Raw genomic sequence first — 22162 nt, forward strand, 5'->3', positions numbered from 1 at the left:
GTGCGTGTTGGGAAGAGTAAAAACTACATTTGGATTCTCGATTTTCTCATTTTTAGCTTCATCTTCATTTCAAATAATTTGATTGCTAGGAAATGTGCTTTCAATTACAAGAATATTTAACTCCTGGCGTTGTTCTTAAATTCCGACCATATCGGTAAGTCTGTCTAATATGGACGCCAGTTTTTTGCCCAAACTTGGCTCAAATCTTCGATCAAAAAAATTTTCGTTACAGAAATGTATTCATTGGAATATCCAGCGTTGCAATTTTTTTCGCAATCTTAATAATCGTCGAGAATATTATATTTCTGTCCATCGTCAGTAAACAGTACGTTTCACACTGTCTTCAAAATCATAAACCCCTCCTTATTTACAGAAGTATCCCACTTCTTCTCATCCCGTATATTCTCTCTTGGGTGCTGTTCTTTCTTGGATTTTGCTTTGCTCGATTCGCATATCTAATTCATTCGGGTCGTAAAAGCTGTGCATCAGTGATTCCTCTATCCTCTCCGATTGCTTGGGAGGATAGTCGACCTGTGTCACCTGTGCCGGTTAGTTGATTTTACACTTTATACTTTTGAAATTTTATTTAAATTTGAAAGCTGGAAACCAAACAAGTATTAAATATTGAAAACAAATGCGAGTTTTACCCGTTTTGATGCATCATGTCAATTTGAGATCTAGAAACAGTTAAATTTGAAATTATAGCCTTGGTAAACTTGTTGAGATCGCCCTGTTGACGTAGACTTGTATGAGATTGGTCTGGAAAGTGTGATGCTATCATGAAACGCAATCAAATATGAAGCCTTACCATTGCTTTTGGCAGCTTGGTGAAATGTGGTGTCATCCTTTGCTCGCCAACTCGATTTACCATGGCGACAAGACAATAGACGACGGTCTTCCTAACAGTTGATGACGTAGATTGATACGCCTGAAAATGTTATGAGTTCCAATTGAGTTTGCTAAAGTTTTCGTGACTCACTTTAATAATCGTTGGAGTGATATCATCTACAATATTATTCAACTCCTCTGCTGGAAGTTCCTCAAATAATCGTGTTACCATTTTAAGAACTAGAGAAGCTCTTTCATCGTCGATAGGTTCTTGATTTAGAATAACTTTTGCAATATTAATAATATTTGAAAGTGGTAGATGAGTTGCCAATGTTCTCAAACAATCTTCCACAGCAAGAGCCGTTGTTGCGTCGTTCGTATTTACAGCTGCATCCAGAACTTTGCACACTGCCATTTCAGTCGAATCAAACAGTTTTGCAGCTTGCGCGGTGCACATCTTCCCGAGAATTCGTAGGCACATTTTCTTATTATTTTCTGATCGACTTTTTGAAAGAATTTCGAATAAGTTGAGAAGAAGTTTTGCATAACACTGCTCCCACACACCGAAACCTCCATCGCAGATCATCATGTAAATAGAGCTTATTGCACTTTCTTGCTCATCCGCGTTTTCAGAGCTTCTCATCTTTTGTAGGAGGTCTTGAACGTTCTGGATTTTTTCCAGTGTATCAGGTGGGAGTGTGACAGTGGAGTTTAGCTGGAAATGTTGAATATTAAACTAGGAAAAAGAAAATTAAAAAAATGTTATTTCAATCATTTTAATTGAAATTTAGTGACGTAACATATGCAAATATTTGTTTTATCTCAAAATAATTGTTATTTTAGTTAGAACATTTGGACAAATGTTCAAAAATTTCCTAAAGGTTGAAAATTGCCGAAATAAAATCCAACAAGTCTTCAAAATGTTTTAATGGAAACTTTAAACTTTCCGACAACTTTTTCAGTGTTTTTTCAGACTGAAATAAAAATTATTTACAGATAAATCAAATATTTTACTATATTCTCTCTTTAAATTTTAGTAAAAAATTTTGCTATTTAATACGAAATAAAATGTTTTTAATGTTTTTTTTTCTATTTACTCAACGAAACTGGAAAATTAAATTCTAAAAATTGAATAAATCTATAATTATTGAGAGAATAAAAACACTCACATTAACTTTCTCCATGAGCCTTGACGTTGATTGCTCTTCTAGCCTACTCAATGCCAGATTGTTAGAGATATTGAGCGAGCCGAGATTGACGCCAGTTCCGCCTTTTCGTGCTCCAAACTCGGGTAGACCGAATGATGTTGACTCTTTTTGGAAAGAAGTGTTGCTTGTTTCACGAGAAGCCGTTGCTCCAGAGTTGGTTGCGATGTTGTTGCTACTGCAAAAAAGTGATGAGCCATGTCTATGGGGAGTTTGAAGTCATTTCTCATTTCTCATAACGAATGCATGACCATACTGAACAAACCTTATTCCATTTTCGAGTCCATTTCTCTGAAGTGTTTGGTGTATCCAGTTCTTCTGCTCACTGTCAAGATCGCTAATTAGTGCAGAGAAATCAGCGACATTAACACAAAACATGGAGCAAATCGCTTTCTCAACATGTGGTGTTAGTAGAATTGACAGTCTAGGATCAGAGGCCCATGTGAGCATTTTTCGGATTGCGGTCTTCAATTCTTTAGCATTAATGGATGCTCCAGGTTCCGTATACTCATCTAGCAGACTTGTCAAATACTCCAGCAGTACAACACGAGCCTGAAATTTTTTTTGAAAATTATTTAACAATTCTTAAAAATGATGTATTTTTAAAAATCTAATGGGAAAATACCAACCTTTGGAACCATCAAATGTATCGGATCGCACATTAGCTCGCAGACTGTGACAAGTTGGTGATGAGCATTGAAGCATTCAAGGATGACGTTCAAAGTATGACCAATTTGTTTTTTAGTGTTGGGCAGAGTTTCAGCGGCTTTCCGAGCAAACAATTTTGCAAGAGCTAATCGAAGCCATTCGGATAATCGACTACTATGGGTTCGAACGAATATAGAGTAGATCTCAAGAACCATCTAAATTTGAGTTATTTTTTAAATAATCAAAGCACTCTTCTGAATCAGCTTACGGTATTTGAAGCATCCGAAAGCAACCGATTTAGACAATTTCCAATGTTTTTGATCTCAATTGGGTTTAGACTAGTGTCACTGAAATTTTAAATTTTTTGAGGTCAAAACATTTTGAACTTTAAAAAACTCACGCTACAATAGGCAACAGTTTCTTGATTCCTTCCTTTTTCTCCGAAACTGAAGAAGAGCAACATTCTTTCAAAACTTGGGAAACCTTGTCGTGTGCTTCTATTGTCGGTGTTTTCAAGGGAGATCTTATTCGAATCGGTAGTAAAAACTCATCATCGTCGGTAGTATCCGGCATTCCAAGTTTTGCAAAGAAAGACCCGTTTCCATATTTGACTCTAGCTTTCTGTGTTTCTGGTGGTAATGGAGAATTCCTTCTGGTTGGAGATGTGTCACGAGAGTCGGTGGAAGTAATTGAAGATGTTCTTGTTCTAGATCCGGGCCGGTTTGGATATGGAATTTTGGCGGAAAGCAAGAGAGTTTTGAAAAACATAGATATAAAATTAGAATACTTACATCCAGCTGGTGAAGTATCTTGCCTTGCCATTGTTTTTGTAGAAGTCGGACGAACCAGTCGACTAGGTCCAGCAAACTTTGTAGCTTTTGGATCAATTGCAGACGCACTTCTTTGCGCGAGAAATTCTGTTTCAAAGTAACTTTGAACATCCAGTTTGAAATCAAAAACTTACTCGCACTGATATTCATATGAGCTTTCGATCCAGCTGATAATTTCGAACGAATTGGTATTGAGCCCTTTTCACTATTCACACTTGCCCATGAAGACGCTGCATCTCCCCCTCTAAGCATTTTCTGTTTGGAATGATCGAGTTCTAGATACAAAGCATCAGCTTCTTCGGAATGCATTTCGTCAAGTTTTGCAAATGCTCTTCTACCAGCTGCTCTTGTCTCCGAGTCAGCATCATTGATTGCTGATTTTATGAGCTCGCAGATTTGACGCATTATTTGCTGAAAAAATACAATATTTCAATTAGTTATTATCAATTAGTAAACTACCTTTTTGATTCTATCACTCCATTTACTGATAACAATTTCTAGAAGAGCAGCCAGCTGTCTTCTTTGAGATTTGTCCTTGGATGTTGAGAACGAAGAGAGAATTGTGAACACTTGACGGGTTTGTACATACTGAAATTTTAGGGAAATCTTATAAGTTTGTGGATTCAAAAAACGTACTTCTACAATAAATTCTGTCAATGTGCTCGCTGAAGTGGCCATAATCTTCGTGCTAACAGCAACTTGTGACATTGCTGGAACGAGAATATCCTCTCCAATTGAATGAGTCTCGATTCCATATTTACTAACAATGAAACTGCATGTTATTGCGGCTTCTCGTAAAACTTGTGATCGAAGATCCTTCACTGCCAACTCGAAACAACCAAGAAGTTGAACAAGATGAGCAATCATTGTTGGTCGATCGACAACTTTCTCCCCATGAATCACTAGACTTCGGACAGTTTTTAATTGAGTTTGTCGTTTATTCCAGTCTTCGGAACTATTTGATAAAATAATTCGAACTGCATCGAATTTATTACGAAGGTCCACGGCAGAAGTGATGGGCTTAAAAGATTTTTATCTAGTGTTGTATTGATTGGAACATATTTGCAATCGCCAAAAAGGGAAATGTTTGAAACTACTTATATGGTGCGAAAATGACAAAATATCATAGAAACCGTTTAAAAATTACTTGAAATTTGTTATTTTACAGTCAAAAAATGGTACTTACTTTAATTTTCACCTATCATAAATTTGGATGTCGATCGAAAAAATAAATTTTAACTACGAGTTTGACATTTTTTTTCTTTTAATTGGGTTTGAGTTTGACTTAAATATTTCTATTTGAACATTAAATGGGTTCTAATCAGCAGCAGTGCTCGAAATTACCCAAAAAGTCCATACTTTTCGTAAATTGGCATTTTACCAAATTTTTGAAATTCTGAATTTTTTCAAATATTTTGAAAAATGTTCAAAAATTTTTGGAGTGTTTTTTATATTTGGGCATGTTGAACTATTATAAGTACCTATTAATACTCACCACTTTTGGGACATCTTCGAAAATCTTTGTGAAATCCGCTTTGCTAACCGAGTAAACTCCGCTTTTTGGTTGCATTCGGCTAGTCATCCCATAAAAAATGTAAAATGGTTTGAGAAAATCTGAAAAAAAGATTAAAGCTGTTAAAAACCAGAAACTTTTCTGACGTCGAAATTCAAAATTAGCGGACAATGTTCGATAATTCGAGAGGACTCCATGGCTGAGAGGTGTCGTTTTTCCCGGCCACAAATTTTGGCGGGAAATTCAAATTTGAATAACGGAGAATAGATGGAAAAGATAAACTAGGAAAATACAAAGGGCAAAAAAGTCGACGCACAAAAAGTTGTAGAAAGTGGTTAGTGGTGTGAGTGCGGGGAGACAACACCCAGAGCAGCTGTGTCCGAATGGGGCAAAAACGAAGAAGAAGAGATGCAAGAGATACCATAGAGAGGACATCGTTGGATGGACGGCAGACGCGTCATGTCATTCCGCTCCAATTTAACACATGTTGGTTTTGAAGGCAGATGTGAGTGTGCGCACAGGAGGAGAGACTATGCCAAAAAATGTTTCAATTCTCATGAAACAACCAGTCTAAATGTGAAGCGATTTGAAATATTACGAGAAATTTGATATCTCGATGGAGTGGTCTATTATAACGAAAAAAACCACAAATTATACGTCGCTTTTCCGTTTTTTTCTTTTAGTGAGCAGGCATTTATGCATGTGAAATAAGTATAAACATGCTCTCAAAAAGACGGGAAAAATAAGAAGAAGAAAATGGAGAAAAAAGAAAAGGCGCCGGCGTCTTCTTTCTCCCATCTTCTTCGGTCCTTCCATTTCTGTTGTCTTGCTCCGCGAGCAGCCAATTGATTGTAGTTTCGCGCCCAAAAGGGTAAATGGAATTTCAAATTGGAAATGGAGAAAGAGCATCTAGAATTGAAGAATTGAACAACAATTGAAGCTAAAGACTTGCAGAGAGAAATAACTACTGCAAAAAAGTCTAGTGAGCAAATAAAAGGACAAAAGAAGAGTGTTTGGATAACTAACAGAATATGACTCTTTAAATATATGCTATTTTCGTGTATTTACAGGAATCGATAGGTGCGCCTAAAAGGGTCGATGCACTGAAATTACAAAAATATTATAGCTACATATTTCTACGTTCATAAAACGTTCCAGAAAACACATTGAATATACAGTTTTTGTTCACAACAGTCAACTTGAAAGAAAATATAAAATAAAGAAGAAACAATAAATTAAAATCTCAGCCAGTCATCGCCTTCCGCTGTCCGTAAAGAAAGAACAAAAGAAAATAGAATAAAGTGAGGGAAAATCGAAAATTTATGGAAATTATGGGAATTGAAATGACATGTTGGTTTAGATTATATTGAATAGGCTAATGCATTTTGTATGAATAGGGTCAATTATAGTAATTTCCACATTTTTCCAGCCTTCTCCGATTGTTGATGTTACAATGGTAATTCCACCAATGATTTATCGAAATTCACTTACTGTACCAACAAGCCCGTTCTTTATCACTGATAATGGAATCAGGTATGTTCTTTTAATGTGTTTTTATATATCTCAAACTCAATCCCTAAATCCACCTAACTTGAAAAAGTTTCAAATATTTTTGAAACATATACTCATTTAGCAAATTTCAGCACGTATCGTGACGAGCCACCATCATACAATGAAATTGTGGAGCGTGGTGTATCTCCGATTCCAGCACAACCAGCCAAAGTTGCACTTCCAGACGTATAAAATCCTGTTAACTCGCATATATTTTATTCTGAATCTCTCTCTCACCGAATAATTTAAATTTTAACATTTTGTATCAAATTTGTATTCTTTTAAATATCTTGAGATTATTGTATCTTTTATGTGTCTTCTAAACTTCCTTCTGATAAATTACGATGCAACAATCTCCGAAAATTGAAAATTTTAACATAAAATATATTTCTCAATTGAATTTCAATATTCAAACAAATTTAATAAACTTATTTATTTTGATTTTTGTGACCACATATTGTGGTTCGTTGAAAACAAATGAGCGTCTCTCCACCACCAAAAATTTCTAAAAAGTGGCGCAACAACAATGAGAAAGATGTGAAAAATAGAGCAACTGGATGGCTTTTCAAATTAAAAGCTTTTTGACGATCATTCGGTTACTCATATAGAGAGAAAGAATACTTATGAAAGACGATTGGCACGGGAAATGAATGAAAAAGTTATTGGGTGACTACTGGTGGTCGACGCTCGATTTTGCACACTCCGTTGACCGAACGCATTGAGACAGGACACGTGGCTTCTGCAATAACATTTACACGCTATATAACTTTCGATCTTTCTTTTTGGAAATTGAACTTACGACAACGTTTGATTATTTTTCGATTCACTTCCATCTCTAGAAGCACTTGATTTGGTGGGCAGGGAAGTGTGGTTTTCGTTGGCTTCACGTTTTTCACTGGCTTGGTTTTCTGAACTGGCTGTGGTTTTTGACGCCTTCGTCCTGGGTGCATATATTGTGAAGCCATCTGAACGGCTGCTGATGCTATCGAATGAGCCATTCGGAGAGGTTCAGGTCTTTTAGATGTGATATCTTTTATCTGAAATGTTTAGTGAAGGCTCTCTAGATGAAGGAATGAATAGTTACCTGAATAATATAGCTCTGCATATTCAAAGGTTGTCGTTTTTTGCAACAATGTGTCTGTTTTGTTTTTGGCGACCTTCTACAGAAATATCCTGGAGGGCATGTTGCATATCGAGTACAAATCACTGGTGCTTTTGTTGCCGGGAACAACAAAGCTTCACCACCGTCACAAACGTCCTTGAGAACTGAAAAATATTTGTTCATATCTTTTATCCCTGAAGGTTTTATCCCTGAAAGCTTAAGATTTAAGCGGGCATATTATAGCGGGCAAATATTAAAGATGCTTCCGCAGATTCCGATGATCTTAGCTTACCATAGGTCCTCATGACTAGTTTGTTTGCTGCACAACAGAAATAATTTTTCGCTTGTGGACTCCAAGTACATGAATACCCAACTGGACATGGTTGTCCACTGATGCATTGCCTTGCGATTCCATTTGCCAGGTAAGGTTGTCTCGGTGCTGGGCAGATACCTTCATTCATGATTTCAGCATGACCAGGTTGTGGCTGCCAATTGGAACTTGTTGTCGTGATGACTGCTGATGATGTAGAAGACATCGGAGGTTGAATCTGTTTCATGACATGAGGAGAACCCGTTGCAAACTTGTTAACATTCATTGGTAGAGAAGGTCTCACAGATTGTTTCTTATCGCAACGATGGCCTTTTCTAACTGATGACTCGTCACAATCACATACTCCATCAATACATTGACCCATTCCCTGACATTGAGCAGAATGTACACAACTTCTTCCAAGTGTTACCAACGGGAAACATTCGTCTTCTACTTTAACTTGTTTATCAGTGCATTCTGTAAACTTGCTGATTAGTTTCGCATTGTATTTCTGAGTGTTAACTCACTTATTTCCCGTTCAATTGAGACATCCATACACTGTTGCTTCTGTTCAATTGTTCCAGTTGGACATGAACATTTCATTGCGATGCAATGTGATTCACCAACACATTGAGGTGTTTCTTCACACTGTTCTCCAATTAAAACTCTATTCAGACACACTCCATTCACAGGGACTTGGGAAGCTTCGCATGCTGAAATATAAATTCAAACTGTACAACTGCCTAATTATTTTCGGGAACTAACTTTCTCCACCAGCACAACATAACTCAGCTCCACTCTTTCCACGAACACACGAGAATCCATCAGGACAGGCACTTCCTCCGTTCATTGAACACGCTTGGGCTTCTCCAGTTATTCCAATAAATGCAACCATTTGTACTGGACAGTCGCTTGGCATTCCACAACATTGGAATTGTTTGTTTTGATTCGAGAATTGACAGAAATATCCAGCTGGGCACGATAAACTTGCAGATGTACATATTTTTGGTTTTTTAGTGTCTGGGTCGGTGTATGCAATCTGGCGAGTTGGGCAACCGTCATCTAATAAAATATAAGAACTTTAAATTTTTATATCAAGGAATACACTTACTCTCCATGGGAGTTGGCAATGGATCACTTCCACAACATTGATATCTTTGAGTTCTAATGGACCATTGACATGAGAATGTTCCAGGACATCCTTGATTATGAGGATTGAATGGATCACATGTTGCAACTTCATTTCTCTCCATATAAACTATTTCTCCAGGTGGGCAACCATCAGAAGCTGTCAATTGGGGTTGACCTCTGAAGACATTTTTCATATCAGAATACCATTTGAAAATAAACAAGAAAAACTTGGTTTGTATATATTATGTGGGAACATTATTAAAATTTTTTGATGCTATAGTCTTTCGTCAAATGTTCATAAAACAGTAAAGCTTTTCACCAAAACTTTACCTGACCTTTTCAAAACCAAAACACTTTTGTAGCGTTCTAGAATGACTTTTAGCCTATCTTGAATTATTACAAATGTATTTTTACTAAACTGGTGCTAACTCACTTGCAACAATATCCCATTGATCCATCAATCTGCGCCATACACTGGAATCCAGCAGGGCAAGTGACAAAATGTCCGATAGTACACGAACGTGGCATTCCAGAAGTTTCATCAATAAAGTATTCTTCACGATGCGGACAAATTTCAGAGACAGAGCAGCAGTATCCCTGAAGAGCATCCTTGAGATCACTCAAACATTCGAAGCCGTCTGGACAAGATGACGTGGCAGCATGCATTGTGCATCTGGTCGGCTGAAGACTTGTTTGGTCTTTGAATGGGGCACGTCCCGTCGGACAGTAATCTGAAGGATTCGTCGACATTTTTTATAACTCTCATAATTCTTGACTTACTAGCTTTGCTCATTGATCCGCAGCAGAAATATCGATTTTTAATGGCATTGAATCTGCACAAATAATCTTTCGGACAAGAGTTGTGCTCATTGATCAAACATTCTCGAACTGTTCCATCCATTGAATTTATGTAAGCCTGAAAACATAGCGTTAAAATTAGACAGAAGCGTTTCATTCTAACCTTCTCATTGTCTGGACAAACTCCCATATCAGTTGCTCCACAACAAACACTCTGATCTGTCAAACTGTCATAAATACATTGAAAACTTTTTGGACAATTGTTCTGAAGTTCGTCATTGCATGAAATTGGAAGAGCTGTGTTTGGATTCAAATATACAACATCTCCAGCATTACAAGCAGATGCCATGCAGAAGTTGTTACATTGATTCAGGGAAGCAAAGTTGTTCGGATTGCCATCACAACCATTATAAACGAATGGAGAGCATTTACGTGTGACAATATTGAAATAGTATCTTGTGACAACGGTGAGCCCTCCAGAACATAATGAGGATCCTTGTTGAGGTGGAAGACCGCAGATGTAGGCTGAACATTTAAGATGAAAATAGTTATAGTGATGGGCGAAAGTTTGTGGTTTTTTGCATGTTTTTGAAATGTTGTAAATGAGTAAGAACTTCAGAAATATATGTTCAACTAAAAGAATGTAACTTAAAATGTTGTCTACAGGTTGGACTTGCAAATTGTCGGCCGCCGTATTTTTTGAAATTGTGAAGTTGTAAAATGTAATCTTGCTTGTACACAAAATCATCGGCAACATATTAGTTGATTTTTTCTGATTAACTTTTCTAGTTTTTGAGTTATGCTCATTTGAAAATTGTTAGAAATTAGCGAAACCCCAAAAACCCATAAGCTTTTGGCCCCCACTGCATCATTTATTTTTTGAACTTACTTTTAGTTGGACAACATCTGTAGGACATCATATCTGGTCCCAAACTGACGCCATAGCATTCATGAGAAGATGGGCATCCACCATCTCTTTCAGAACACGATTGCAGTGCTCCATTACTATCTCTCAGTGGACTTCCCCCGTTTGCACATCCACCAACGCCACAGTAATTTTCACATTCTGCACGACTTGCAAAGGTGTTGGAATTTCCGTCACATCCAAGATATTCGAAGGATTCACACTCTTGCGTCTGTGGGTTATAGTGATATTTGAAAGAAACACCTGGTCCACAAGTTTTTCCAGGACTTGGAGAGAGGGAGCAAGTGAATGCCTTGGTGGGGCAGCATCCATGCATGTTTCCATCAAAATAACACTCAAAGTTTGCTGGGCAGGATGAAGATTGACGATTCGTAGTGCAGGTTACAAACTTTCCTTGGTTATCCTTGTATGCTTGGCCTTGAGGGCATCGTGGCTCCGCTAGAAATATAATTTTAAAGATCATTCAGACGAATATTCTAGGCTTACGTGCAGCATTTCTGCAGAATGTCTGACAATCAACCAGAGTTTCAAAGTTATTGTCATTTCCTTGGCATCCGGTGTATTCAAATGATTGACATTCTCTTGTTGCCGCTGAATACCAATACCTTCTTACCGATCTATCACAGTTTCCAACCCGAAGTGGTTGAGTACAGATTGTTTCTGAAAAATTATCTTGCTCACTCTGTGGTAGTTTGCAGGATCTTACGCATTCTTGGGCAGCAAACAGCTTGATCCATTTTACATTCGTGAGATGATGGACAGTCATTATTAGATGCACATGATTGAGTGACGTCACCGATTCGAAGTGGGTTTCCACGATCACATTGTACTAAAATTAATATTCCTTTCATGACAGTTAATTGGAAAAAAACTCACATCTTGCACAATAAAGTTCACAATCAATTCTTGATAGGAAATTGTTATAGTTACCACCAGCTCCCAAATATGTGAATGGACTGCATTTTCCGGATTGTGGATCATAGAAAAATCTTGTCGATGTAGCTGTTCCTTGCTTTTCGACACCAGAATGATAAACGGTACCGCGATTATTAACGGAAGGATCGAGTGGACGGCCTCCAACTGGACCACAAACAGAAGCTACCGTAGGACAACACCATTGAGTACTTCCAACAGATTTGCACTCATAGTTATGGGAGCATGCACTGGTTTGTGAGCATCCGGTAATTGGAGTCTGCTCGAGGAACGAAGTACGGTGGATGTATTCCGGAGCTCCACGAGAGCACGCTGAAAATCAAATTTTGTTTCCTACACAAACATTTTTTTAAACTCACTATCTCTGCAAAAGCTTTCACAATGCTCAACGGTTCTAAAGTTGTTTGGTGAATGCTCTCCTGAGCCAGAAGCCGATGGATCCCATAAAAACTGTTGGCACATTCCAGTAATCGAGTTGTACCACCATCGAGGTTCCGTTGGATTTGGTCCAGTAGCAGTTGGTTGAACACAGGTGAATGCACGATTAGGGCAACAGATACCATTTGCTTTTTCACTGTATCCAGAGGATGTAAGGTCTAAACTAGAGACAAACTCCACACAATCATATTGATCAGCAATGTATTGGCCATTTGATGGGAAGAGGCAAGCTGAGTTTCCGTCACCTGCCTGAATATAAGAAAGATCCGTTTTTATTCGGGAGAGTTTTCTGGTTTCAAAGGAAAAATAGGCATACCTGCTCGTCACCCTGATTTGTATTAGTACTATCTGTATTGCACAACACTGGTCCCGGCCCATCATTTTGTCGTGGATGCTTTGGATCAGATAAAGCTGATGTATAACCAGCACCTTCTGGTAGCGGACAAGTGATAGCTAGAGTATTGTGATTTGCATCAAGAACATCCAAACAAACATGCCCATCTCTGGTAGCTCTTTCAACTTTATTCTCTCCACATCGGCACGTTCCAACTCCTGCAGAAGTGTCACAGAATGCATCAGGCCAAACTGATGCACATTGCTCGTTGTACACACATCCAGGCTGTCCTGGATCTATTTTTTGGTAACAGTAGCCTTCAGCTGCGATGTAAGTTGTTAGACAGGAGCAGAGACCTCCATTGCAAAACATCCCCTAAAATAATTTTCATGACATTCTAGGAAATTAAAATTTTATAAACTAACAGCTAAGCAGTCAGTATTGAACGCACAAGCATCTCCAACACGTCCGCTACCAGTTTGCCGTTTGTCTCGGAGCCCATCAATTTGAGCTGAATTTTTTTAAAAACATCATAGGAACTATTATAGGAATTAAAATTAATCTATTTTCTATTTTCTAACTGAACTTTTGGTAACTTTTTTTCAAATTTATTTAACTGAAATGTTGTGAACTTATTTTTTTTTGAATTTATTTGAACTTATGTCTGAAAATCTAAACAAAATACTTTTCCAGAATTCTGATTGTGAGAACTTTTTCAAATATTATTATTAGGTTACCAAACATTTTCTACAGTACTCCTGGAATATCCCAAGACACCCTGAATGAATATGAATAATCGGAGTATTTTCTTAAATGTAAAAGTAAACATAGTTTATTTGGTAACATAGTACCTACGAACTACCACATGACTAACTGCCGGGTTGATGAGAACAAATTTGGGGGTGATTGTGGAACGAACCTGCACACGAAGTGAGCAATAATAATAATAATAGAAGAAAAAGGTCTTGAGTGACCATAACGGATTAAGGAAGTGAAGGAGTATGGCAAACTAATAATAATAATTTTAAACAATGGTTGAAATCATAGAATAGTGACTAATAGTAAATTAATAAGGAAGGTGACAATATTTCGACAAAAGAGGAACACAATAGTACAGAAATGTGCGTCGCTCCGCGCCGGATGTCAAAATGAGTTCGTGGTGATAGGGTGGTGATAAATGGTACAGAAAAGAGATAAAGTCGGAGACATGTTGGGGAGGGCGATTCCTTCAACGTGTCAAAACGGGGGCAAACAAGGTGCGGAATACTGTAAATATGGGTCAGGTAATCAACATTCTGCTCTCGCACACTGGTCACGAAGAGTGGACATTACGAAGAGAGGGGGAACATTAGAATTGACATTTCAAATTTCGAGGAATGAGATTTCGGGGAACAGTAGATAACGTGATAAAAAATTATGTTGCTTTGTTCTTGAGCTCGTAACAAACTCCTCCGATTGGGATTTGAGGGAACGGGCAGCTTCTTTCTGAAATTTCAAAAATATTGTGTTTATAAACAAATCACCTGAATAATTTCTCCTTGACTGATATTCGATAACATACCACATCTCTTCTCAATTCTTCCATTAACACCTCTTGTTACAAGAACTAAGTACCCTTCACATGGATTGATGGCTGCTGGTGGCCCTCTACTGTAATATGCTCCAAGTCCGAACGATTCACTTTGATATCCAGGTCGATCGGAATGGCGAGATGGACAGCAAATATGATTATTGGATGTCGAGCTCTGCACACATCCAAAGCCAACTGGACATCCTCTTTTTCCTGGTTGACAAAGTACAGGAGAACTTGTAGATGGATAGATCAATGGATTTCCACGTGGGCACTTTTCTTGGTCAGGAGATGGAGTTGCTGAAAATCAAAATTGAATGATAGAACTTGATTCCTTCAAATCTTACACTTTGAAACAACTGATCCGGTAGTTCCAGCAACAGTTAGACCTGGCTTGTTGGCCATTGAACAACAATGATAACCATTATTTCTATATGTACATTCATAACCTGCAGGACAACGCGAAATTGTGCATTTTTGTGGAGCACCGTTAAGAAGGTAAGGGGTTCTTCCAGTTGGGCAAACTTAAATATAGTATTTTTGTGTTGAAACATTTTAAGAGTTTAAGGCGCATGTTTACTTTTAGAAAGCTCGCGCAGATAGATTTCTTTTTAGTTCAGACAATTGGAAAATTTTTCAAAAAGTTGGAAAGTGTCATTGAAAGTTGCCAAAAAAAGTATCAATAACATTTTCCAGAAATTATCAACTTTCAAACAGTTTTTGAGTGTTTTCCTATCGTTTCAACTAAAATAATAAATTCTTCATCTAATTAGCATCACTGTTCCAATCACAAAAATCGATTACCTTTCAGATTCGCTTTTTTTGTGGTCATTATCCTTTCTGTTGTAGTTGTCGATGGAGGCGGCAAGGAAGGAATTGAAACAGTTGATGACATTGACATGTCAGGAGCACAACAAAGATATTGAGTTCTTCTATTATTAATCTGACATTCATATCCATTTGGACAAGCTTTTCCAATTGGTGAACAATGTTTCGGTCTCTCGTGTTCTTCATCGATAAGTGGATTCCATCCTGGTTTTGAGCAAGTGACTCCGTTATTGATAGCTACAAAATTTTCATTGTTGTTTTGTTTTTTCAAAATAATTTCACAGAAAGACAAGAATTGTAAAACTCACACTTAGAAGATACAGCGGATTTCTTCTCTACCGGGGTCATACATTTTCCAGCCTTCTCAATGAATCCTTTCTTACATTCACAGGACCCTTCAATACAACCTGAATTTTCTTGACACTGACGAACTGTTAGACAGGCTTCTCCAAGTTTTGCTTTGTTGTGGCACAGACCGTTATGAAGTACTTGATTGGAAGAGCATTCTGGAAGCAGATTGCAGATTTTTTACAGTTTTCGATAATACAATATTTTTGAATAGTTGGCCCAAAATTCAAAACAAAAAATAAAAAATAAAGAAACTCACGAATCTCTTCTTGACAGAATCCACCAACTGCCTTCAACGGTGGTCTACATTCACATTTAGCATCTTCACAAACAGATCCACCAGTACATTGCTCATTTGCAAGACATTCACTTCCAGGACCAACTTGTGCATGGCATTCTCCCTCGATTATCACTTCATTTGATTCACAGGCAACTTTTCTCACTGTACAGCAGACATGGTGTCCAGCTAATGACTTTTGACATGCGAATCCCCGTGGACAGTTTGATTGCCCAACAACGCATTTCTCTGGTTCCCCTGACATTCCCACAAAGGCAACTGATTCTTCAGGACAACCACCACTAACTCCACAACATTGGAATTGATTGTTGGAACTTGAGAATTGACAGAAATACCCAGCTGGGCAATTTGCTGCTCCAGCGCTACAAACTCTAACAGCGTCTGCATCTCTGAACGCAATCTGAGCATTCGGGCAACCATCAGAAGGTCTTTGAGGGGTTGGAGCAGGGTTGGAACCACAGCATTGGTAACGTTGATTGGAAAGAGACCATTGGCACGTAAACTCAGATGGACATGGAGCATTCGGTGGATTGAATGGATCACACTGAGCAATTTCTCCTTGAACAAGATACACGTACTCATTTGGAGGACACCCATCTGTAACTGATGGTGGAAGAGCTCCTGTTCCAGATTTACAGCAGAAACCGTCTGCGGATGAGGTCAATGATCTGCAAGCATATCCATTGGGGCACGAAACAAAAGTTCCTTGAGTGCAAGCTCTTGGTTGTTGAGATTGATCATCAATAAGGTAATCAGCATTATCTGGACAAACTGAATTTGCAGTACAACAGAATCCTTGGAATGCGTTGGCAAGATAACTTTGACAAGTGAATCCATCGGGACATTGATCATTTCGTCCGATTGTGCATCTAATTGGTTGAGATGTTCGTAGATCTTTGTAAAGGAACTTTCCAACGGGGCATGTTTCTGAAAATTTTTTTAATGAGTACGTAAAAAGTATCTATAATTTTTAGTAGTTAAAATCTAAACTCACTTCCAGTGATACTTGAACAACAGTAATACTTATTCTTCTGCATATTGAATCTACAAAGATAATTCGCTGGGCAAGATTGTTCAATATTGATTAGACATTCTCTTGGTGACATATCAATTGTATCAATAAATGCTTTCTCGGCTTCTGGACAAACTCCAGAATCAGTTGCTCCACAGCAAACATGATTATTGATAAGTGGATTGAAGGTACAAGCATATCCAGATGGACAACTATTGCTTAGTGCCTCATTACAATTAATTGGCATTTGAGAGTTTGGATCGACATAAGCAACATTTCCAGCTGGACAAGCATTACTCATACAGAAGTTTCTGCATTGTTGAATATTTAAAAAGTTATTTGCATTTCCATCGCATCCTCCAAATTGGAATGATGTGCATTGACTTGTTACAATATTAAAATAGTATCTCTGAACGTAATTAGCTCCACACTGTGTTCCCTGCTGAGGTGGAAGACCACACATGTAGGCACGAGTTGGACAACATCGATTGATCAATGAATTACCGACAAGGACAGGAATACATTCGTGAGAGTCTGGGCATGATGTCTGTTGAGCTCCACATACCATAACCATTCCAGAGTGATCTCGTAATGGAGTTCCACCGTTTGGACATCCACCTACACTACAATAAGATTCACAGGCGTCTCGATTTGCGAAATTATTTGAATTTCCGTCGCATCCATTGTACTGGAAAGATTCACAGTTCTGAGTTTGTGGATTGTAATAGTATTTGAATGTGCTTCCAGCTCCACATTGAATTCCTGAATCTGTGTTGAGAGAACATGTGAATGCTTTTGTGGGACAGCATCCCCATTGACTTCCATCAAAGTAACACTCGTAATTTGCAGGACATCCCATTCCATTGGAACATGTCACAAAGTTTCCGAACATATCTTTGTAAGCTTGGCCTTGGATGCATTTTGGTTCCGCTGCAATATTGTTGTGAAATGGGAAAAGTGATCAAAAAAAAACTTACGAATAGCATTTTTACAGAAGTTTTGGCAATCCATGATTGAATCGAAATTGTTATCATTTCCCTGACAACCTAAAATGTGAAAATGTGAAAAAAAAACTGAATTTTTTATTTGAAACCAACCAGTATACTCGAACATCTGACACTGCCTAGTTCTGGCGTTGTACCAATATCTTTTCACATTTTCAGTACAATCTCCAATACGCAATGGTTGAGCGCAAATGGTTTCTGAAAAATTCCAGATTTTATAAAAATAGTTAAACTGAAAAAATACGTTTTCTAGGACAGCAAACTCCTTGATCAGCTTTACATTCATGTGAAGATGGGCATTGAGCATTGTTTTGGCATCTTTGGGCTTCTTCTCCAATTCTCAGTGGGGATCCTCTTTCGCATTGTACTGAAAAGGTATGAAATATTTGGTGAAACAATTTTGAATTTTAGTATTTGAATTTTCAAAACTTCCAAACTTACATCTTGCACAGTACATTTCACATTCATGTTTCGAAAGGAAATTATTATAATTTCCACCAGCACCCTTATAGACAAAGTCCTGGCATCTTCCAGTTCCAGGATCATAATAAAATCTGATAGATTCCTTTCCAGTGTAAACCATAAATCCAGGATGATGAATAGAAGTTCTTGGCTGAATATCATATGGGCGTCCTCCTTTTGCAGAACATACTGATCCAGGAGTTGGACAGCAGAGATGTTGACTTCCAATTGCGGTACATTGAAAATCATTTGCACAAGAAACTGAGGCAGCACATGATGTTATTGGACGTTCAGAGTGAACTGCGGACTCAGTGGAATATTGAGGAGATCCACGTTGGCAAGCTGGAAAGGATTTTTGATAAAATAATGCCTAGACATCTCGTGCCTAAAATTTACTAACTATCTCTACAATATGACTCGCAATGTTGAATTGTCTTGAAATTATTTGGTGAGTGATATTTGGCCTCAGTTGCTCCAGAATCCCACATGAACTGTTGGCATGTTCCAGTGACGGAGTTGTACCACCAACGTGGCTCAGAAGGATTTGGACCGGTCAGTTGAGGTTGAATACATGCAAGAGCGCGACTGGGACAGCATACACCATCAGCAGTGGGAGCATAGTTGGATTGTGGGAACTTTTCAGCCAAATTTATCTGAAAATTTCAATTGATTTCCTTTTATAACCTCTAATAATCTATTGGCACTTATCACGTTCAAAAAGATCTCCGCTTAAGTGACAATTGTGACTCTATTTGCACATTCAGGTGCCTGGTTTACCGCAAACAGACCTCTTTGCACTTGAACCCCCATATCAATGACTTTTCCTTTTATGTGCACAAATACGAAATAGAAAACACTCACGTGAGGACTTGTATGGATACAATCATAAACGTCTCCAATATATTCTCCATCTGATGGCCACATGCATGCTCCACCGCCATGAAGCCCTTGAACTGGTTCTATTGTAGCTGATGATCCAACTGTGCAGCCAACTGGGAATGCACCCATTGATGGACTTGGATCATTCAAAGAGATTTTGAAACCAGCTCCTTCTGGCAAAGCGCAGACGAAATATAATGGAGCGGTTCCGCCAGAAGATAGATCTCTTAGAGAAATACAGACCCAACCATCGCGAGTCTCTCGTGCAACATGGGTTTCTTCAGGACATCTACATGTTCCGATAGAGCTGTCCATTCGACATTTCGAGCCTGGCCACACTGCTTCACACTGAACATCATATGTGCATCCAGGTTGATTTGGGTTAACCTCTGAAAATTTTCAATTGAGCTTTTATGTGAAATCAATATTGTTATTTTCAGCAAGCAAACGACTTCTGTAATTACATTTTGTGAGAAAATAATTGAAATATCAACCGACCTGATTCAATGGTACTTTTCGATATTATAGAAGCTACTTCTTTTTTTTCAGAAAATTCTAGTTACCCAATGAGAAAAGTTTGGGAATGTTCTAACCCCTTCAAAAAAAAGTTAAATTAAAAAATAGTAATTCCACCAATCTCATTTAAAGAAAAAACTCACTTTCATAGCAATAGCTCTCTCGTAGAATATAGGTGCTGAGACAAGAGCACAATCCGGTGGCACAATACATTCCCTAAAATTCCAGTTATAACTTGAACATATCCATTTAAAATTTAAAAAAACTCACGCTCAAACAATCAGTATTATACTGACAAACATCTCCAACCCTTCCACTACCAGAAACTGAAAATCCTTGCATGAACGGCTGAATCGTCGGATCAACACATCCTCGTCCAGACTCGTAAATGGTCCCAGTGACACATTCTCGGAGAACCCAACGATTTTGAACACACTCCAAAAAATTTGTGGACGATTCTTGTATTAAGCTGAACAAAACTGGTGAAATTATGGAAATTTTGGAATTTAATTTTCATTATCAACTTCTGTTAACTCGCCGAAAAAAAACTCACTTAGTTTGTGGATCACAAAATAACATTGGCTTTGTTCCATGATGAAGGCACGGATCATCTTGTTTAATATAATGCCTGCACTCTACACATGGCCTATCAATACAATCTTCTGCCAATGTAACATAAAGAAATAGGTACAGTAACCCAAGAGAATGAAACATCATTCTCTAAAAGCTCACTGCCCGACACAAATCAAATGGATGTTTGAAGAAATCAAAGCCAATGGCAATAGGAGGATAGTCTCCAGACGACGACTTGGAACGAAAACAAAGGATGTTCCGATTGACAGATACCTCACGGGCCGTCCTCTGTTGGCTTCTTGTGCAAATCTCTCTCGAGCACAGGTCGCACCCGATTTGGCTCTTCTTTCGGCTCTCCAATGGACACACATATCACGATTTGGGAAGGTGAGAACGATTGGATTAAATGATAAAAGTGTGGAGAATTGGGTTATCAATGGAATTGTATTATTAGATATCAGATCATCAAAATAGGATTCTTGTTGACCTTCTGATATCTCCAAAAATTATTCTATGGCAGTTTAAGAACCAAAAATGCCTGGACCTGTCAGTTTGTCAAAGAAGCGACGTCTTTAAGGGTTTTGCTTAAGTGATACAATATTTTACAATGGACAAATAACTGTTCACTGTTTAAAAATTTATAGAAAATTTTCTAGACTTTATCAATTTTATAAAAAAAAAACTTTTGATATTTATTTTTTTTTCGAATAATTTTACTTGGTTTCCATAAGATTTTTAGGATATACAGTAAAAACATGTAATATTTTTATTCATTTTCTGGCATTTTTCGTTAAAAATAATTATTTGAAGACAATTTTAGAGTTTCAGAAAGTTTCTTCCACGTTATACATTTTTTTAAACTGAAAAACTTATAACAATGTTGGGGTCATATTAAAAAAAGACAAAAAATCGCGGTTGTTACTTACTCAAGCCTAAAAATCAGATGGAACTCTCCACTCGTATACCATTGTTCTAACTCGTGAATCGCTTGAGGCCAAAACACCTGAGGAAAAGTTGTCGAAATATGAAGAAAGCACACGGAGCGGGAAACAAATCAGAAAAACGTTAAAAAGAAATTCCGATGTTCATGGTAGATTGGAAGATGAAATCCCCGTCAATCTTGTCAGCCAAATTAGTAGCACAATAACTACTGAAAAGCTTCGACAAACAGCGAGAACACCTTTATCTGCGACGGGAAGTAAATCAAAATCGGAGAATGTTCAACGATCAAACCAATATTTCACCATCTCATCAATGACGCCGTCGTCTATCGTAACTTCTGGAGATTCTAAAAATCTGATCAGTCACGATACCACTTCCAATTCCACTTCAACATCCTCTGTAAAGAAGTTTCCGAGATATACATATTCTTCGCTCAAATGTTATCCCAAATACATTACAATGGTCTATGTCAAGTTTTTGCTGCTTTATTGTGATGTTTATCAGAAACGGTTAGTTAGATGTTCGAATGAAAGCTTGAGCTCGTGTAATCAAGAAAATCTCTCATTTTTTCAGTGCACAACTCGCATTTACTGACGAGTTTCCTTCGGATTGCCGTTTGGAAGAAGTTGTTATCAATTTCCATCAACTTTGTTTTCGCCAGTGAGTTTTCAATTGTTTTGGTTTTAAGTCTGATTTCCACAGAAATTTTAGTCTTCGTGATCAGAACTTCAATCCTCGACTCTCATTTTGCATCGGAGATCTCAGCTACTGGAATTCCAAACCACTCTTTGCAAATGACATGAACAAGACGTCGGCACAATTGGCGAATGATCAATCAGTTGCTCAATTGTCGATTATTGTGGATGTCACTGATAAGAATATGAAGTTGTAATAAGAGATCTTGGTTTTGAATAAATGCTAGAATAATAGGAACACAAGTGAACAATAAATAAACAAAATCCGAAAAAAAAAGAGGAATATTTTGAATCAACGTGTCTGAAATTAAAACGATGTAAGTAATATGTAGGAATACTTTATTCGTATGTAGCCCAGTTGATTTTAATATCGCGTTCAAAATTTTTGAGATGTTCAATACTAATTACTAGTTCGGAAGAAACATGTTCCCTCAGTCCCTTGAACATTTTTTAAAAAGTTGTTCTAACTGCTCAATAAAATTGTAATAA

General features: G+C 37.7%; 4 protein-coding genes, 2 non-coding genes and 1 pseudogene across 7 annotated transcripts; 3 read left to right on the forward strand and 4 right to left on the reverse strand.

Moving 5' to 3' along the window:
- The first annotated feature begins 37 nt into the window (after window positions 1–37).
- On the forward strand, window positions 38–7000 carry ZC84.7 (uncharacterized protein). Its single transcript, NM_001027808.6, has 5 exons — window positions 38–154; window positions 233–325; window positions 374–548; window positions 6454–6557; window positions 6668–7000. Exons 1-5 carry the CDS (start codon window positions 93–95, stop codon window positions 6765–6767), a joined length of 534 nt encoding a protein of 177 aa, NP_001022979.3. The 5' UTR covers window positions 38–92; the 3' UTR covers window positions 6768–7000.
- On the reverse strand, window positions 574–5125 carry cls-3 (Protein CLASP-3). The gene is made up of 12 exons (NM_001392172.1): window positions 5007–5125; window positions 4148–4531; window positions 3971–4099; window positions 3646–3922; window positions 3082–3598; window positions 2950–3028; window positions 2663–2896; window positions 2299–2585; window positions 1998–2211; window positions 980–1543; window positions 809–928; window positions 574–759 (listed from the first exon to the last, which is right to left on the reverse strand). The coding sequence occupies exons 1-12, from the start codon at window positions 5091–5093 to the stop codon at window positions 700–702; spliced, it is 2952 nt and encodes a 983-aa protein (NP_001379049.1). The 5' UTR covers window positions 5094–5125; the 3' UTR covers window positions 574–699.
- On the reverse strand, window positions 6992–13721 carry ZC84.6 (BPTI/Kunitz inhibitor domain-containing protein). Its single transcript, NM_066634.5, has 18 exons — window positions 13466–13721; window positions 12972–13057; window positions 12529–12921; window positions 12134–12461; window positions 11718–12086; window positions 11548–11670; window positions 11328–11501; window positions 10806–11279; window positions 10080–10441; window positions 9899–10034; window positions 9552–9849; window positions 9099–9295; window positions 8753–9049; window positions 8515–8700; window positions 7970–8464; window positions 7660–7841; window positions 7375–7612; window positions 6992–7314 (listed from the first exon to the last, which is right to left on the reverse strand). Exons 1-18 carry the CDS (start codon window positions 13521–13523, stop codon window positions 7235–7237), a joined length of 4476 nt encoding a protein of 1491 aa, NP_499035.2. The 5' UTR covers window positions 13524–13721; the 3' UTR covers window positions 6992–7234.
- Window positions 7867–7947, reverse strand: ZC84.9. Its single transcript, NR_052593.1, has one exon. It is a non-coding gene; the product is annotated as an Unclassified non-coding RNA ZC84.9 (non-coding RNA).
- On the reverse strand, window positions 13374–20301 carry ZC84.1 (uncharacterized protein). The gene is made up of 16 exons (NM_066635.5): window positions 20017–20301; window positions 19734–19932; window positions 19607–19679; window positions 18930–19336; window positions 18469–18721; window positions 18048–18410; window positions 17851–17973; window positions 17700–17804; window positions 17580–17648; window positions 16585–17532; window positions 15552–16517; window positions 15253–15450; window positions 14921–15181; window positions 14464–14640; window positions 14108–14416; window positions 13374–14031 (listed from the first exon to the last, which is right to left on the reverse strand). The coding sequence occupies exons 1-16, from the start codon at window positions 20178–20180 to the stop codon at window positions 13961–13963; spliced, it is 4686 nt and encodes a 1561-aa protein (NP_499036.3). The 5' UTR covers window positions 20181–20301; the 3' UTR covers window positions 13374–13960.
- On the forward strand, window positions 16558–16578 carry 21ur-13803. Its single transcript, NR_052594.1, has one exon.
- A 680-nt stretch (window positions 20302–20981) lies between the features above and the next one.
- Window positions 20982–21870, forward strand: ZC84.5 (annotated as a pseudogene). The gene is made up of 3 exons: window positions 20982–21487; window positions 21552–21638; window positions 21690–21870. Coding segments are annotated over exons 1-3 (774 nt in total).
- The last annotated feature ends 292 nt before the right edge of the window (window positions 21871–22162 follow it).

This window comes from Caenorhabditis elegans, chromosome III (assembly GCF_000002985.6).
Source record: "Caenorhabditis elegans chromosome III".
NCBI lineage: Eukaryota > Metazoa > Nematoda > Chromadorea > Rhabditida > Rhabditidae > Caenorhabditis > Caenorhabditis elegans.

Excerpts from the sequence above, each read along its gene's own strand:
- ZC84.7 (NM_001027808.6), top strand. The coding sequence starts at position 93 with ATGTGCTTTCAATTACAAGAATATTTAACTCCTGGCGTTGTTCTTAAA. Across the intron at positions 326-373 it reads CTGTCCATCGTCAGTAAACA|AAGTATCCCACTTCTTCTCA; the intron begins GTACGTTTCACA and ends CCTTATTTACAG. Across the intron at positions 549-6,453 it reads GACCTGTGTCACCTGTGCCG|CCTTCTCCGATTGTTGATGT; the intron begins GTTAGTTGATTT and ends ACATTTTTCCAG.
- cls-3 (NM_001392172.1), bottom strand. The coding sequence starts at position 5,093 with ATGACTAGCCGAATGCAACCAAAAAGCGGAGTTTACTCGGTTAGCAAA. Across the intron at positions 3,599-3,645 it reads TCATATGAATATCAGTGCGA|AATTTCTCGCGCAAAGAAGT; the intron begins GTAAGTTTTTGA and ends ACTTTGAAACAG. Across the intron at positions 3,029-3,081 it reads AAACTGTTGCCTATTGTAGC|TGACACTAGTCTAAACCCAA; the intron begins GTGAGTTTTTTA and ends TTAAAATTTCAG.
- ZC84.6 (NM_066634.5), bottom strand. The coding sequence starts at position 13,523 with ATGGTCACTCAAGACCTTTTTCTTCTATTATTATTATTATTGCTCACT. Across the intron at positions 11,502-11,547 it reads TGTTTGCTGCCCAAGAATGC|AAACAATCTGTACTCAACCA; the intron begins GTAAGATCCTGC and ends ATAATTTTTCAG. Across the intron at positions 8,701-8,752 it reads ATGTTGTGCTGGTGGAGAAA|CATGCGAAGCTTCCCAAGTC; the intron begins GTTAGTTCCCGA and ends TTTATATTTCAG.
- ZC84.1 (NM_066635.5), bottom strand. The coding sequence starts at position 20,180 with ATGATGTTTCATTCTCTTGGGTTACTGTACCTATTTCTTTATGTTACA. Across the intron at positions 18,722-18,929 it reads GTATCCATACAAGTCCTCAC|ATAAATTTGGCTGAAAAGTT; the intron begins GTGAGTGTTTTC and ends TGAAATTTTCAG. Across the intron at positions 15,182-15,252 it reads ATCCGCTGTATCTTCTAAGT|CTATCAATAACGGAGTCACT; the intron begins GTGAGTTTTACA and ends AAAATTTTGTAG.